Source organism: Stenella coeruleoalba, assembly GCF_951394435.1.
Source record: "Stenella coeruleoalba genome assembly, chromosome: 10".
In the NCBI taxonomy this organism is placed as follows: domain Eukaryota; kingdom Metazoa; phylum Chordata; class Mammalia; order Artiodactyla; family Delphinidae; genus Stenella; species Stenella coeruleoalba.
The window spans coordinates 51,460,098-51,473,770 of NC_137156.1; the positions used below are offsets into that span (position 1 = coordinate 51,460,098).

The 13,673-nt window shown below is 42.1% G+C and overlaps 1 protein-coding gene across 14 annotated transcripts in view; it reads right to left on the reverse strand.

Moving 5' to 3' along the window:
• Nucleotides 1-13,673, reverse strand: part of GADL1 (glutamate decarboxylase like 1) — a 687,722-nt gene that overhangs the window by 146,315 nt on the left and 527,734 nt on the right. For all 14 annotated transcript variants that reach the window (XM_079933919.1, XM_079933917.1, XM_079933916.1 and 11 more), the window contains one exon: nucleotides 2,837-3,009. In XM_079933919.1, coding sequence (XP_079790045.1) covers nucleotides 2,837-2,989 — 153 coding nt within the window. In that variant the 5' untranslated portion in view covers nucleotides 2,990-3,009. The remainder of the gene's footprint in view (nucleotides 1-2,836; nucleotides 3,010-13,673) is intronic.

A 13,673-nucleotide genomic window follows, 5' to 3' on the forward strand; every position in this document is an offset into this window, starting at 1 on the left:
AAGGAGGTGTCCTTGGCAAGAGCATTTGACTAAGGGAGGTGGGAGTGGAGGCCAGATTGTGTGAAGTGAGGATGTAGGAGGTGAGGAAGTAGAGGGAGGGGGGCAGTGTTGACAATCTTTAAAAAGTTTCGCTGTGGAGGGGAGGAGAGAGACAGGGGGGCCTCCAGGGAATAAAGACCAGCATGTGGGAGGCTGGGGAAAGCAAGAGGAAATACCAAGTCATGCGAGAGGTATGAAATCAAACTCTCAGCTTAGAACCAAAATGGGCAGAAGTAAATCAAATGGGCTGAGCCCATCAAAGGGAAGGACTATGGGTTCATGTAACGTGGATGAATCTCCAGCACATTTTGCTGAGAGAAAATAGCAAGACTCCAAAGGCTACTTGTGATATGATTCCATCTACCTTACCTTCGGAAAAGGCAAAAACCACAAGGACAAAAACAAAAAACAAAAAACCCACAGATCAGTGATTACCAGGGGCTAGAGGTGAGGGGAGCGGTTGACTATGGAGGGGCACGGGGAAATAAGGGGGGTGATGGACCTTAATCTGTATCTTAATTCTGTTCATGGTTACAAGACTTGTCAAAACTCATAGAACTGTACACCAAAAGGAATACATTTGACTGAATGTAAATTACAGCCCAATTAAAAAACAAACAAACAAACAAACAAAAGTGGCTGATAAAAAGTGTCTATCAAAGAGGGTGCTAGTAATAATCATCTATGTGTGGGGACCCATCCTATCCTCAGGTCACCTTTGAAAGGGGACTTGTTGAATCTCTGACCAAGTAGGCTAAGTCAGCAGCATAAAATCCTCACCTCCCTCTCCCAACCTCAACATAACTTTCAAGCCAGCTTCATATGGATACATGTCTACTATACTGCAATGGGCTTGGGGTTGCTTAATGGACAACTTAGGGTCTTAAGCCTACCCTTCTCATCCTACCTCCCATTAGGGCCCTGTATGAGCCCTTCTTTCTAGATGAAGGGTCCTCTTAGTGTATTAAATACCTTATCCTATTACAACTCTCTCTCTATCATTTACCTCCCGCTTTCTTCAGCACACCTGTGCTGACTTCTCTCTGTCCATCAAAACCTTACTTCACCTTCAGACTCTGCATCAAAGTTCAAGGTGCCCACTCCTCAGTGAAATCCCCAAACTCTGCCCAAATCACGCAGCATTTATCACATTCTTATTGGGATCCCCTGTTCTCTATCCCAACAAAAACTTGTTCTCCCAATGAGATTAAAATTCTGTTCAAAGCTGAACCTTTTTCTTACTTTTCTTAATATCCCCCAGGCCCAAATGTAATGCTTTACCCTTAGCTAACACTCAGTTAATATTTAATGACTGAATAAAGGCCGATATAAACAAAGTTCCAGGGGAGTAGTTTACTCCAAAGTAAAGCAGGTCCAAAATATTCCCCAAGTACAAAGAAGACAGGAAAATATGCAATTATAAGTACATATCAGGAAACACTTCCAGTGACTTTGCCTTGAATTTAACCATTCCAAGATCATGGGTCATTTCTATTTTCCTATTAGTTTTCCCAAACGCATGTTACCAAAAATTCAGCATACCACTTCACATTCAAAATTATTTTTTTAAATGACATTTATTTCTCCTGATAAAATTGAAATGAAAATCTCTCCCTCCATTTCCTGATAATCTGATTCCAGTATGAAAGGTGATCAATGTGAGAGAGGTTAATTTTGAGATTTTAAGAGACGTATGGAGGAATCATTAAAAGCACAAACTCTGGGCTTCCCCGGTGGCGCAGTGGTTGAGAGTCTGCCTGCTGATGCAGGGGACACGGGCTCTTGCCCCAGTCCGGGAAGACCCCACATGCCACGGAGCGGCTGGGCCCGTGAGCCATGGCTGCTGAGCCTGCGCGTCCGGAGCCTGTGCTCCGCAATGGGAGAGGCCACAGCAGTGAGAGGCCCGAGTACCGCAAAAAAAAAAAAAAAAGCACAAACTCTGAAGCCAGCCTGCCTGGAGTTTAGTATCAGCTCTGAGACTTGCTAGCATGTACTTTGGGGCAACGTACTTGACCTCTTGTGCCACATTTTTTCCCTTGTCTCTAAAATGGAGTTAATAAATAGCACCTGCATCTTAGGGGTCTTTAATGATTAACTACACAAACACATGGATTAAATACACAAATGCGTATGGAATAGTTCTTAGAATATCACCTGGCACGTAGTAAGTACTGTTAAGAATAGATGTTATTAGTGGTAATTCCAATATCAATTTGCATCTGAATTTGGGTCTGAATCTGAAACCTAGAACCAGTCATTGGTACCAGTCAGAAGTCAGACTTCACAACCCAAGATTTCTAGTCTGAGCTCAGACAAGGTCCTGGTAAAGACCCTCAGATAAATTTTTAAACTTTTCACACTTTTTCTACCTTCTGCTTGGTTTTCCCTAGTAACATAAAGAATATGCGCAAGAAAATGGAAAGCAGAGTGTGCTTTGGAGAGTGTAGAAAGCAGATCATTGGGTGGTTTATAACCTATATTGTTATCTGGGGTGAAAGCTTCATCCTGTGCTTCACAGCCTTACCTGGTTAAACTCTGGGTCTCAGCCAATTTCCTGACGCATGCTGGGTGGCAAAGTAAAAGTCAACCCTCCCAGGAAAACAGAGACTGGGTGGGGTTCTGGAGGCGGGGATGGGGTGGGGAGTAGATACAAACTTTGGTATCTGGGCATCCCCTTGAAACAAAGGTATAGAGGAAATGAAAGCATGATTCCCATTTCCCTTACGTCTAGCCAGCCAGGTTTGGTTAAAACCTATCTTTCGCATTCTTAGCGTTCCTTATAGGTTTTTATATTTACCTTCTCATTGATGTCTGTAGCCTTCAAAACCACCTTTTCCATTATTAGTCTACAGGCCTCTTCGACAAATTTTTCTCCTGCTTTTGCATCTGTTGTGGGGCCATTCAGTATGACTCCATCCACGAAAACAGTGTTCTTCCTGCTGGGAACCATCTCTTGTGGATCGATATCTCCTGGAAGCACACAATCAAACCATGTTTGAGAGATAATCTAATTCGAGCACAGAACAAAACACAGGGGAAATGGCTCACCGTCCCACCTTCAAAGGGCATACCTTCTTTTAATACATTTGAGGCATTGAAGCTGACAGCTTCTTATGGTGCCCAATGGCATGACAGAGTTAAAGAAAGAAAGTTCCATTTTCCATTCCTGCAGCATCTTGTTTAGCATCAGGGAGCGTGGAGGAGCTCAAGCAACATAAATTCAACCCATTTTACTCACTCATACAAACATCTTTCAGACACATGTACAAAAAGATCTTTGTAAACATAAGCCCATGTCTAGTTCGTGGGCACACACTCTCTTGTAATTTAAGGATGACCATACCTTTCCTTTTCATAAGTCATTCCTAAAGAAGAAGAAGTAATGTCAACATGCCTTTTCTCTTAACTTTACGTTTTAAGCCTGTGATTAAATGCCCTTCTGCCTTGTCTATGAAACCCCTCGTTAAACCCACTCGGCCATTTCCTACTGAGAGAAGGAGAAAAGAATGTGAGCAGTGTCGCAATTCCTGTAAACCCGTATTTATAACACCTTTAAACTTTTCAAACTTGCAATTTAGGCAGAAGGATGGAGCAGGACATTTTCAGGACTGGACAGTTGCCAGTCAGTGACTAAAGGTTAAAAGTCAACATGGAAATCTATATCTGAGAATAAAGGTTACTGCCTACCCAAAATAGCCCTCCTCCAAAATAATTCTGGCAACTTAATCCAGATATTCAACCAATATCTGCCTCAAGCTCTGACTCGACTGTGTTCTCTTTTTCTGATCACTATCTCTTTCCTCCTTATAATGTATATGTTCACTGAGTTGTGGAAATTTACAGAAACAATTTTTAAAAGTATTTTTCAGCACCTCAGCTAGCACAGCACCTCACTTATTCTTTGTAAATACACCTTAGATATGCTGACGGTCTGTATTTCAAACATTTTTATACTTATTGAGGGTTCTAACTGTATTAACTGTTATTATACCCTGGAGCCCATCTTCTCCTCGCAGTTAAATGTTTGGTACAATTCCGTGGTTTCCTAAACCCTTTAATTCTATGACTGGCAAACTCAAATGGTGTCCACGAAGACAGATAAAAATGTCACCAGAAGATTCCCCAATTTGAGAAAGATAGAATCTGTAGCAAAGGATCGATCTTTTATCCTCACACCCAAGGGTAAACCATCCAGAGCTCCCACGATGAATTTCAGTTCCATCCTTCACTTTCACTTATCTTTCACTTGAAAAGATGTATTTGACTTGGTTTAGGACAAATGGTGAAGCCCTGGACTCGAGCTTTTGGATGGAAATGCTCTACACCTAAAGGCATTTTCCTCCCCCCAAATTTTAGGTCGTAAAAATAAATTGGAAAAGAGGGCAATTATTCAGGGAACCCTGGTTATGTAAGTGGGCAGTGCTATTATTAAGCACATGGAAAAAGTTCAATTTTTTTCTAACCTCATTAGTAGGATTTCAGGTTTTTATTGCCCAGAGAATAGCAACCACTCTGTAGGCCTCTCAGAGTTTCTCTCTCTCTCTCTCTCTCTCTCGCTCTCTCTAACACACACACAAATGTCAAACACCCACTTGAAACCAGAATAGCAGAGAAATTGAAATTAAAATTGTCTGTTTCTCCACAGCCATCAATTACAGAAATCGCCCATAATTCAAACAATTATATAGGAGAAAATACTACTTAAAAAAAACTAAATAGAATTGGGTATAAAGTATGCATCTTTTCTTGATAGATATGTTTTATTTCTATTACCAGAGGTGATCATGTCGCTCTTTCCCCACTACATTTGCCCAACTGGAAAAGACCCTCCGGAGATTGAACAGTCAGTCAAGCTGTGATCTTCTGGGGATGCACACCCAGGACCTCCCATCTAACTGCTAGAGTTGATAGCGGTAAATAATGAAATTGTTCAATGGGAGGAGTGTTCCATGAAGAATATACCCAGAATCTGTCTGCTCTTCATTCCCCACTCCCTTATCACCATCAAACGCTTGGGTTAGCCTTTCAACTAACCCCCGGCTGCCACCCTGCCCTATGTACCGTGTAGACAATTCTCAACATAGTAGCTCCTATGTGTCTTTGAAAAGATGGCACATCACATGATGACTCCTCTATTCAAACTATTCAATGACCCCTTATCTCATCAAATTAAAAGTCAAAGTCCTAATAATGACCTCTAAGGCTTTAAATGAACTCCTCCCCCATTATCTCTTGGAACTCAAACCTCATCTCTTATTCCTGCCCTCAAAGCTCACCATGTTTCACCCACCTTCTCCTCTTCACTCTTCCTCGACTCTTTTCTTAAACACCAGCTTCTCAGCGAGGTGTCCCCGACGACCCCATTTCACACTGCACCACTCCCCTCCCCCACCTTCTTTCTCTGCTTTATTTGACTCAAGAGCAGTGACATACAATTCTTATTAATTTACTTGTTTAAATATTGTCTCTGCAACAGAGGTTTTGCTCTATGGGAACATGAGCTTGTGTCTGTTCCACAGCACCCAGAATGTGCCTGGCAGTTTGTAGGAGTTCCATAAACATTTGTTGGCTATTAAATTTAAAAAGCCCGGGACCCTGGTTCCCTCCACCATTCAGTGATCATGTCCCTTCCTCTGAGGTGCCGTCGCAGGTTGCCAGCCCTAACCGAGGAGGAAACACCTTCGCTGGAATAGGGCAGACATGGAACTCCATTCATGGACTAGAGAAGGGGCAGCAGGGGCTGCAAGAAGGGTCAACAAGGCAAAACTGAGTTTGCAGTCTGGGTTATCAAAAGAAACAGTTGGTGAGAGGCTCTCACTTTCCTCCCTGAGCCGTTCTTTTTACCAAGGCCACTCCTACTCTCTCTTTTCCCTCCTTCCCTTTTTTGTAGTCATATGACTTCTGAAAGTCAGTCCATAACAAATCTCATTCCAGGAACCACAATTCCAAGCATGGAAGCCAGTCAATCCTGAAACACTCCAACTTCTAAATTTCCACCAATTCCTCAACTCCATACTTTCCAAACCCCTATCTACATAAGCTCAACTTCTGTTTTGTTTAAAGAGATGCCCAGCTCTGCCTTGCTGAACAAACAATAAATTCAGCTTCAAATATTGTTTCAGAGATTCAGTCATGGCCTCTTTCATTGACATAGGAGTAAATGAATTAATACAGACGAAGACCTAAAACAATGCCTGGTGTGTAGTGGCCACTCAATAAATGTTAGAAATATTAGCTAACTCAGTAAGTGTAAGTTAACAGTAGTAGGCAGTCAAGACTATTTATTTATTTCTTTTATTTTTTTTCGCGGTATGCGGGCCTCTCACTGACGCGGCCCCACCCCCACCCCCACCCCCACCCCCACCGCGGAGCACAGGCTCCAGACGCGCAGGCCCAGCGGCCATGGCTCACGGGCCTAGCTGCTCCGCAGCACGTGGGATCCTCCCGGACCGGGGCACGAACCCGCGCCCCCCGCATCGGCAGGCGGAATCCCAACCACTGCGCCACCAGGGAAGCCCAAGACTATTTATTAAATACATAAACAAACAGGAGTAAATTACATGTGACAGTAAGCAATGACAGTAGAAAGGGAGATCTCAGAGTAATCAGATGCCCAGGGTAATGAACTCTAAAGTGGCTGGTGAGTTATCCCCTGGAAGAATGGGAAGACGAAGGCTCAGTGGGAAGGGACTGTCCTTATGAAGAGAGTTGAACTTCTGGCAACAGCCAAGCAGTTCAGCCCACATGGGGTGGGCAGCTGTCCAGACTTCCCACCTTGTCACTTTCCACCTTGCACCGTGGTTATCTGTGTAGAGGTTTTATTTCTTGCACCAGATTGTAAACGCCTACAGAAGGGATCCATGTCTCAATTTTCTGGACATTCCAGAAAACCGTTCAGCCGTTGGCATTTGTAGGCACTCAGCAACTCTCTGAGGACTGGCTGAATGTTTTGTTATCCTGGAGGTCATCTTATCTAACCCTTTCATACAGTCCCCCAAATCCCCTCCCCAACCCAGTGGCTGATACAACAGGAGAGCTGAGTTCTAGTCTCTCAGGTTCTTTGATCCTGGAATAATACATCCTCTCTGTGCTTCAGTTTCCTCATCTATAAACTAGGAGATAACCCGAGGAAAGTGCTGGGCTGGCTGCACTCTCACTTACACTAACAGTACTGAAAGATACTAACATTGCAGGTGGGTTTAGGGACCACTGTTCTGGTTGACCTCTAAGATGCTTCCAGAATCTTAACATCTTCGTTTGCCTGGCTTCCTTCTTATCCTTTAATAATTATGTTTTTCATTTCAACAAACGTGTTATTCACCTACCATGTGCCACACAGCAGGTGGGGGCTAAAGACAGGAATTGGATCATCTCCTTGAGGATCTCAAAGTCTCTTTGGGGAGTTAGGTGCTGGAAATTTACAAGAATAAAAGACATGTGGGGTAGGCTCTGTTCTAAAAATTTTATAGATTTAGCAAATTTAGTTGTCACAAAATTTCCAGTTAGTTACTCAGTTTTATAGTTGAGGAAGCTGAGACACAGAGGGTTTAATTGGCTTGCCCAGGGTCACAGAGCTGGTAAGTAGTGAAACTGGGGTAAATAATATAATATATTGAAGTTCTACAAAGGAGCAATGAGATACTGCTCTATGGGCATCTACAGTTTGCAAGGCAGTGTTAGAGAGTTAGTAATGACAGCAAGATGAATTAGACTCGGTGCCTGTCCTCAGTAATTGAGAGCCTCAGAGTTTGAATAATGCAATAGAAGATAAAGGGTGTCAAGTGCCATGAGAAGGATACCAATAAAATGTTTTGAATGTAAGCAATGTAGACATTTAGGGTTAAGGCTTAGGGTTATAGGAGAAGTTGAGGTATCAGAGAAGGCTTCTGAATTGGAAGACCTGTCTTCTCTTTAAATATCTGCAGTAAGAAATAATAATAATAATTTTAAAACCTCATTACAAAGTTATACTTTTAAAACCTCATCTTAGAGTAGCAAGTCCATGAAAACAGCTGTGAGTGGTCACAAAACTTCTCCTACAGTGACTCAATATGCATTTGTGTCATTTCTTCAGGCTTTTACACTAGATGGGTAGACAAAGCAAGTCTAATTTCTCTTCCACGGGACTCTAATCCAAACACATGAAGACCTTTATCAACTCTCATCTAAATCTCTTATTTTGCCAGTTAAAACTGTTCCAGTTTCTTCCATGGATCTGATAGACCATGGTTGTTAGTCTGGGTCAGTTTATTTCTATCTTACAAAATGAGGCATACCCCAGGTGTGGTCTCACCAACTCAAAATACAGTGAATTGGTATTTCCCCTTCTCTGGTCTTCATGATTCCATTAGTAAGGCTTCTATTAGCATCCTAGTTGATTCCAAAGCTTAAGCTTTGAAACCAGGCAGATCCTGGCCCCAATTCTAACCATGTTGCTGTGATCTTACCCATATCACTTAACTTCCATGTGATCCAGATTTCTTATCTGGCCAACAGAGAAAATAGCCATGCCTATTGCACTGAGTCATTGGGAGGGTTGAATGTGGCCGTACGTGCAAGCTGCAGAGCCAACTGCCACGAGTAGAGTACAGGACACAGAGTATGGGGACCTTTACTGTGGCTAAGTCTACATGAACTCTTCCAGCACCCACATTACACTGCTGGCCCAGGTAAAGTTTAGAATCAATAGCCTTAGGTCTTTGTCAGAAGGTCTGCCAATAAGAGCCAAGCTTCCCATATGAGATTCTTCAATTGTTAAGAGCAAAACAGCACTAGGAAAATAACTCTTGCTTCCAAAGGATGGAAAGAGGAACAATGGATCAAAAGTGAATCCAGGCATCTGGTGGGGAGGCCAAGGAACTCTTCAGAAAACTTGTGCCAAAGACATTGGGGCCCCAGGGAGAGGGTCAGGATCTGGAGAGCCCAGTAGGCCAGTCCAAGATAGGAATGAAAAGCAAAACCTGGGAAAAGAGGATAGTATTAATTAATAAATTAATAAGGGCCTACCGTGTACCAAGCACCAGCCTGGTGCCTGGGAATACAGAAATTAAAAAACACAGAATCTCTGCTCTCAAGTTGCTAAAAGTCTTGAAAGACAATATCCAGGGGGCCAGGGAGAAGAAAAATAGAGCTGAACAAAAGTTGAAGAGACATTCTTCTGTTCTGGAGTTTTCCAAGTCAGGTGTCTCTTCTAAGCTCAAAAAAGTGCACACCTAATTTAGTCAATGTACCTGGTCCTGTAAGACTTATACATTGTTTGCATCCCTTTTGAATTTCACAACCATTTTAAGTCATTTTTGTTGTCTTAGAAACAACACGCCAATGCCAGGGTAACTACGAGCAGTCTACAAGGAAGAAGGTTATAGGAAATAAACAAATATTAAGAAATAACAATAATACAAAGCAGTGGCCACAGAAGCTCTGAAGGTGTGGGTAGTAGCAACAAGTACAGGGACTGAGTGTCTGAATCTAGCTCTGTGATTGGTAGAATCATAGACCTGACTTAGAGACCAAACCATGTCCACAGTACAGCCCCCAAATATGAAGTCACAGGAGAAAACGGCAAAACTATGCTCACAACTTTAGTCAGCTAGAGATGGGCACCCAAAGGCAAAAGAAAAGAAAAGAAAAAAAGAAAATTTAAATCACTCAGTCTCATTTTGGGGGTTAAACTCTCTTTAGTTGAAATATACAGTGAGTTAATACTTCTTTCATTTATACTTCCCAAAATATTTACTGAATACCTGCTATGCATAAGACACTGGGGTAGGCACTGTGGGAGACTCAAAGATGGATCAGACACACAGACAGTGACTTCAAAGTCCAATAAGGAAAATTAGACACGTTTATGAATACCTAGAATCCCATCCAGAAGATATAAAGCATGATACTTGAGGTCAGACAAAGCACACACTGAAATTCCAGAGGAGGGCTTCTGACTGTAAGAAGCAGAAAGTCCTCTTAGATGATATTTAAGATGGTCCTTCATTCAACCATTCAGCAAATACTTACTTAGTGCCTGTTATGTTCAGAACACTGTGTGAGGCACTGGAAGCCGAGCCATGAACAAGAAGACACAAATTTACATTTACTTGGGATGGATGGGAGAGATAGTTAATAAAAATGCAAACAGATAAATAATTAAAATAACTGCAGACTCTAATAAATGCTCTGAAGGAAATTACCTGAATGACTTGATAGGATGAAAATAAGGAGGTATTTCAGATCTGATCAGGGGAAAGTATTTCTGAAGAAGAAACATTTGGATTGAGATGCAAATGAGGAGAAGGTTCCAGATGTAAAAAGACATGAAAAGAGAATAGTCCAGAAAGAAGGAACAAAAAATGCAAATAATCTATAAATTGTCCTTCTAAAGGAATAGAAAGACATCAGTGTAGCCCAGTGTGAGGACGAGGGGAAGGAGGAATAGAGTGAGCTTTGGAAAGACAGACGGGGAGCAGGTTAGGTAAGGTGTTTTATTCTAAAAGCAATAGGTAGCCACTTAAAGATTTTAAACAAAGGAGTAACATGATCTGGTTTACATTTCTAACAGATTTCTCTGGTACCTTGTAGAGGATGGACTGTCTGAGTGCAGATGTGGAAACAGGGAGATTGCTTAGGAGGCTACTACAGAAGTCTGGGCAACAGAGAATGGTGGCTTTGATCCAGAAGACCTAGGAAAAGCATTGCAATCTGGGAAATTTTGGTGGTAAAGCCAAGAGGACTTGCTGATGAAGTGGGTACAGGGGGTCAAGAAAACAAAAGACTCTTAGATGACAGGGCCTTATGCTGATACAGGGACCACTGGAAAAGGGCAGTCGGGTCAATGTGTGGTAAGGTGGGGATGGAGAATCAAGATTTTTGACTGATTTGTAGAAATTGGTTATGATGGGGTAGAAACAAAGATTATGGCAAGGACATTCATAACCAAAAAGGAAACTGAACTAGGCAAAAAAATGTGTGTGTGTGTGTGTGTGTGTGTGTCTGTGTGTCTGTGTCCAGGAAACCTCAGTACTTCTGTTTGTCCAAGGGGCAGGGTCTGTAAATGGCAGAAGTGACTGACTGCTGAGAGGTGACATGGGCACCAATCTTGCAGGAACCTCACTGGAGACTGAGGAATGCGTATGTTACTTGGTAGGCAACAGGGAGCCATTGAGAACTTCTGATGGGATAAGAGGAGTGCTTTAGAAAGATGAAGTGGGTACCAGTGTCGAGTTTAGGTGGGAAATCAAGAGTTCAAGTTGGGGAGACATGATGGCAATAATCCAGGCCAGGGAGAGGGAGGACATGGACTGGATAATAGACAGGTTGGGGGGTTATATTTATTTTGACTTCTCGCCTACAATATTATTACTGCAAACCTGAAGGCAGGAATCCCGTGTCTTTCTAATGAGCCCTACAACTGTACATGGATAGTACAGTTTTCTATCCTCCAGTAAGTCTATGTTCTAAAATGATCTTTGGATGAAAGCTGACAGAATAAGATAGGAAAAGGTAATTTTGTGTATCCATACATCAGCTCCTCTCTTGCAAAGCATGGATGAACACAGAACATTTCGGAACATGTTCCCATTACCCTGGGTTTTATTTTATGAGACCCTGTTGTGTTAGCATCTGGGATGTCAGTCAAAGGACTCCAATTCTGTGGAAACACCAAGGCATGCCCTTTAACAAAAGAGCTGGGTCCATCAACACCATCCATTCTCTGAGAGGACAAGCTTCTTAGAAGGGAATCTCTAAGGAGCTCCTTAACATAGCTGTCAGTGCCCTACCAATGGCCAATAAGTGCATGGTCACCATATACCCTATTTATTTATTTTTAATTTCAAAAATGTTTTCCTTTCACTGGGCACCAGGCCAGAAATTGGGTAACCTTCTGATGTTTTCAGGAGAGTAGGATTCCCCGAGACACCTACTCCTATGGCTTGAGTAAACATTACTTGACGGGATCTACATGCTGGTATTATAAGTCTTAGCTTGTCATATTGATGGCCAGCCCGTGAAACCACCCCCAGCCATCATCCCCCCTCTACACCTTATGAACTGATGGGACGTGAATACAGCCAGGCTCTATGAGAAAACTGGACTGGCATACACATATAGTGAATTCCAGCCCAGGCTGGAGAACGTGGCTATGCATGGTGTCCTTTCATCTCGCTTATCAGCACCGTGCTCCCCAGAAGCTGCTCTCACCATGTCTGCCCCCTCCTTCACTGGCCACTGCCCCCCAGTGTCACCATTTCTGCTGGCACTTCCCCCTCTGCCATCTTGGCTCTGTACCCTCTCTGACTCTTCATCTAGTTTCTTGCCTACATATAGGCAAGAAACATTACATTTGACTTGTTGCTTTATCAGTGACTCCTGTGTTTTCTGAGATTTGAGGATGAGTAGGGAGAACGTCCATTTTGAGTTTGCTTGTTTGCTTGGGGAATTTTTGGCCTAATCGGCATCCCAATTGGAACCACTCTTCCCCCCAAGACACAGTCTGGGCAGCACTGTCAGTTAAGGTTTTCCCCTTTCATGCTATCTCCAAGTCTCAAGTATTCCAGATCTCCAGAGTTGCCTTGGCTCCTGTCTTTTCCAAGGCCTCATTATTTAGCTCTCTCTCCAATTCTGTGAGTTCTCCCAAATCCTTCCAGTCAACTCCCCCTTCTAGTGAGCAAGAGTCTTTCTGTGTTCTGTGAAAACAGAGAACCATAACTAATATTCTGAAAAACTTGACTTCTGTAGAAATTCCCAACTAAGGAAAGTTAAAGACAACTACACACAGCTTAATAAGTATATTCTCTGTACCTTCAGAGTTTCCCACCTATTTTAATTGTTCTGCAAAACTTAGAGGTCATCCAGTTCCTGTCAAAAAATAAATATTGCATTTTTTCTCTTTTTTAAAATATTCCACTTATGTACAAGTCAGGATGTTTGTGGCCAGTGGGTAGAGGCACTGTCTTAGCAAAAAAGAGTCTAGACAGCCCTGCCAAAAAGAAATACAATTCCAGCCACCTGTGTGATTTTACCTTTTCTAGCAGCTCTTCTAGTAGTAGTATGGCAGAAAGGGAACAAAAATATACTTGCATTTAGAAAATAACAATAGCTAACATTTATTGGATACTTGCAATGGATCAGGTACTGAGCTAGGTAGCTTATATGTGTTACTTCATTTAATTCTCATAATAATTATCTTCATTAACTCAATTTTACAGGTAGGAAAACTGAGGCCAGAGAGATGAAGAGAATTATAAGTGACAGAGCCAGAATTCAAAGCCAGGCAGCCTGAGTTCGGATATCATGTTCGTAATGACTATATTCTACCTTTTTCCAAAAAAAGGTGAATAAAGAGATATTGTTTCTCATGTCTTATCAACCACTCTAAACTATTTGGACACATATTTTATACTCCTAAAGCAATAAGCAATTATCTGGGAACTATGTGTTAAATTGCAATGTGCTGCAATGTAATATATAGTTTTAAAACCAATTTGCTCAAGTGTTGACTGCAGGATTTTAAATGATTCCACTTAACCTGCAATTTAAGTGAAAATTTAAATACATGCTATAAATGGGTACCTCATTTACATTATCCATTGATTAACTCTGATGTAATGCTCATTTGTGCCCGGGGTACTGCCTCCTAGCCT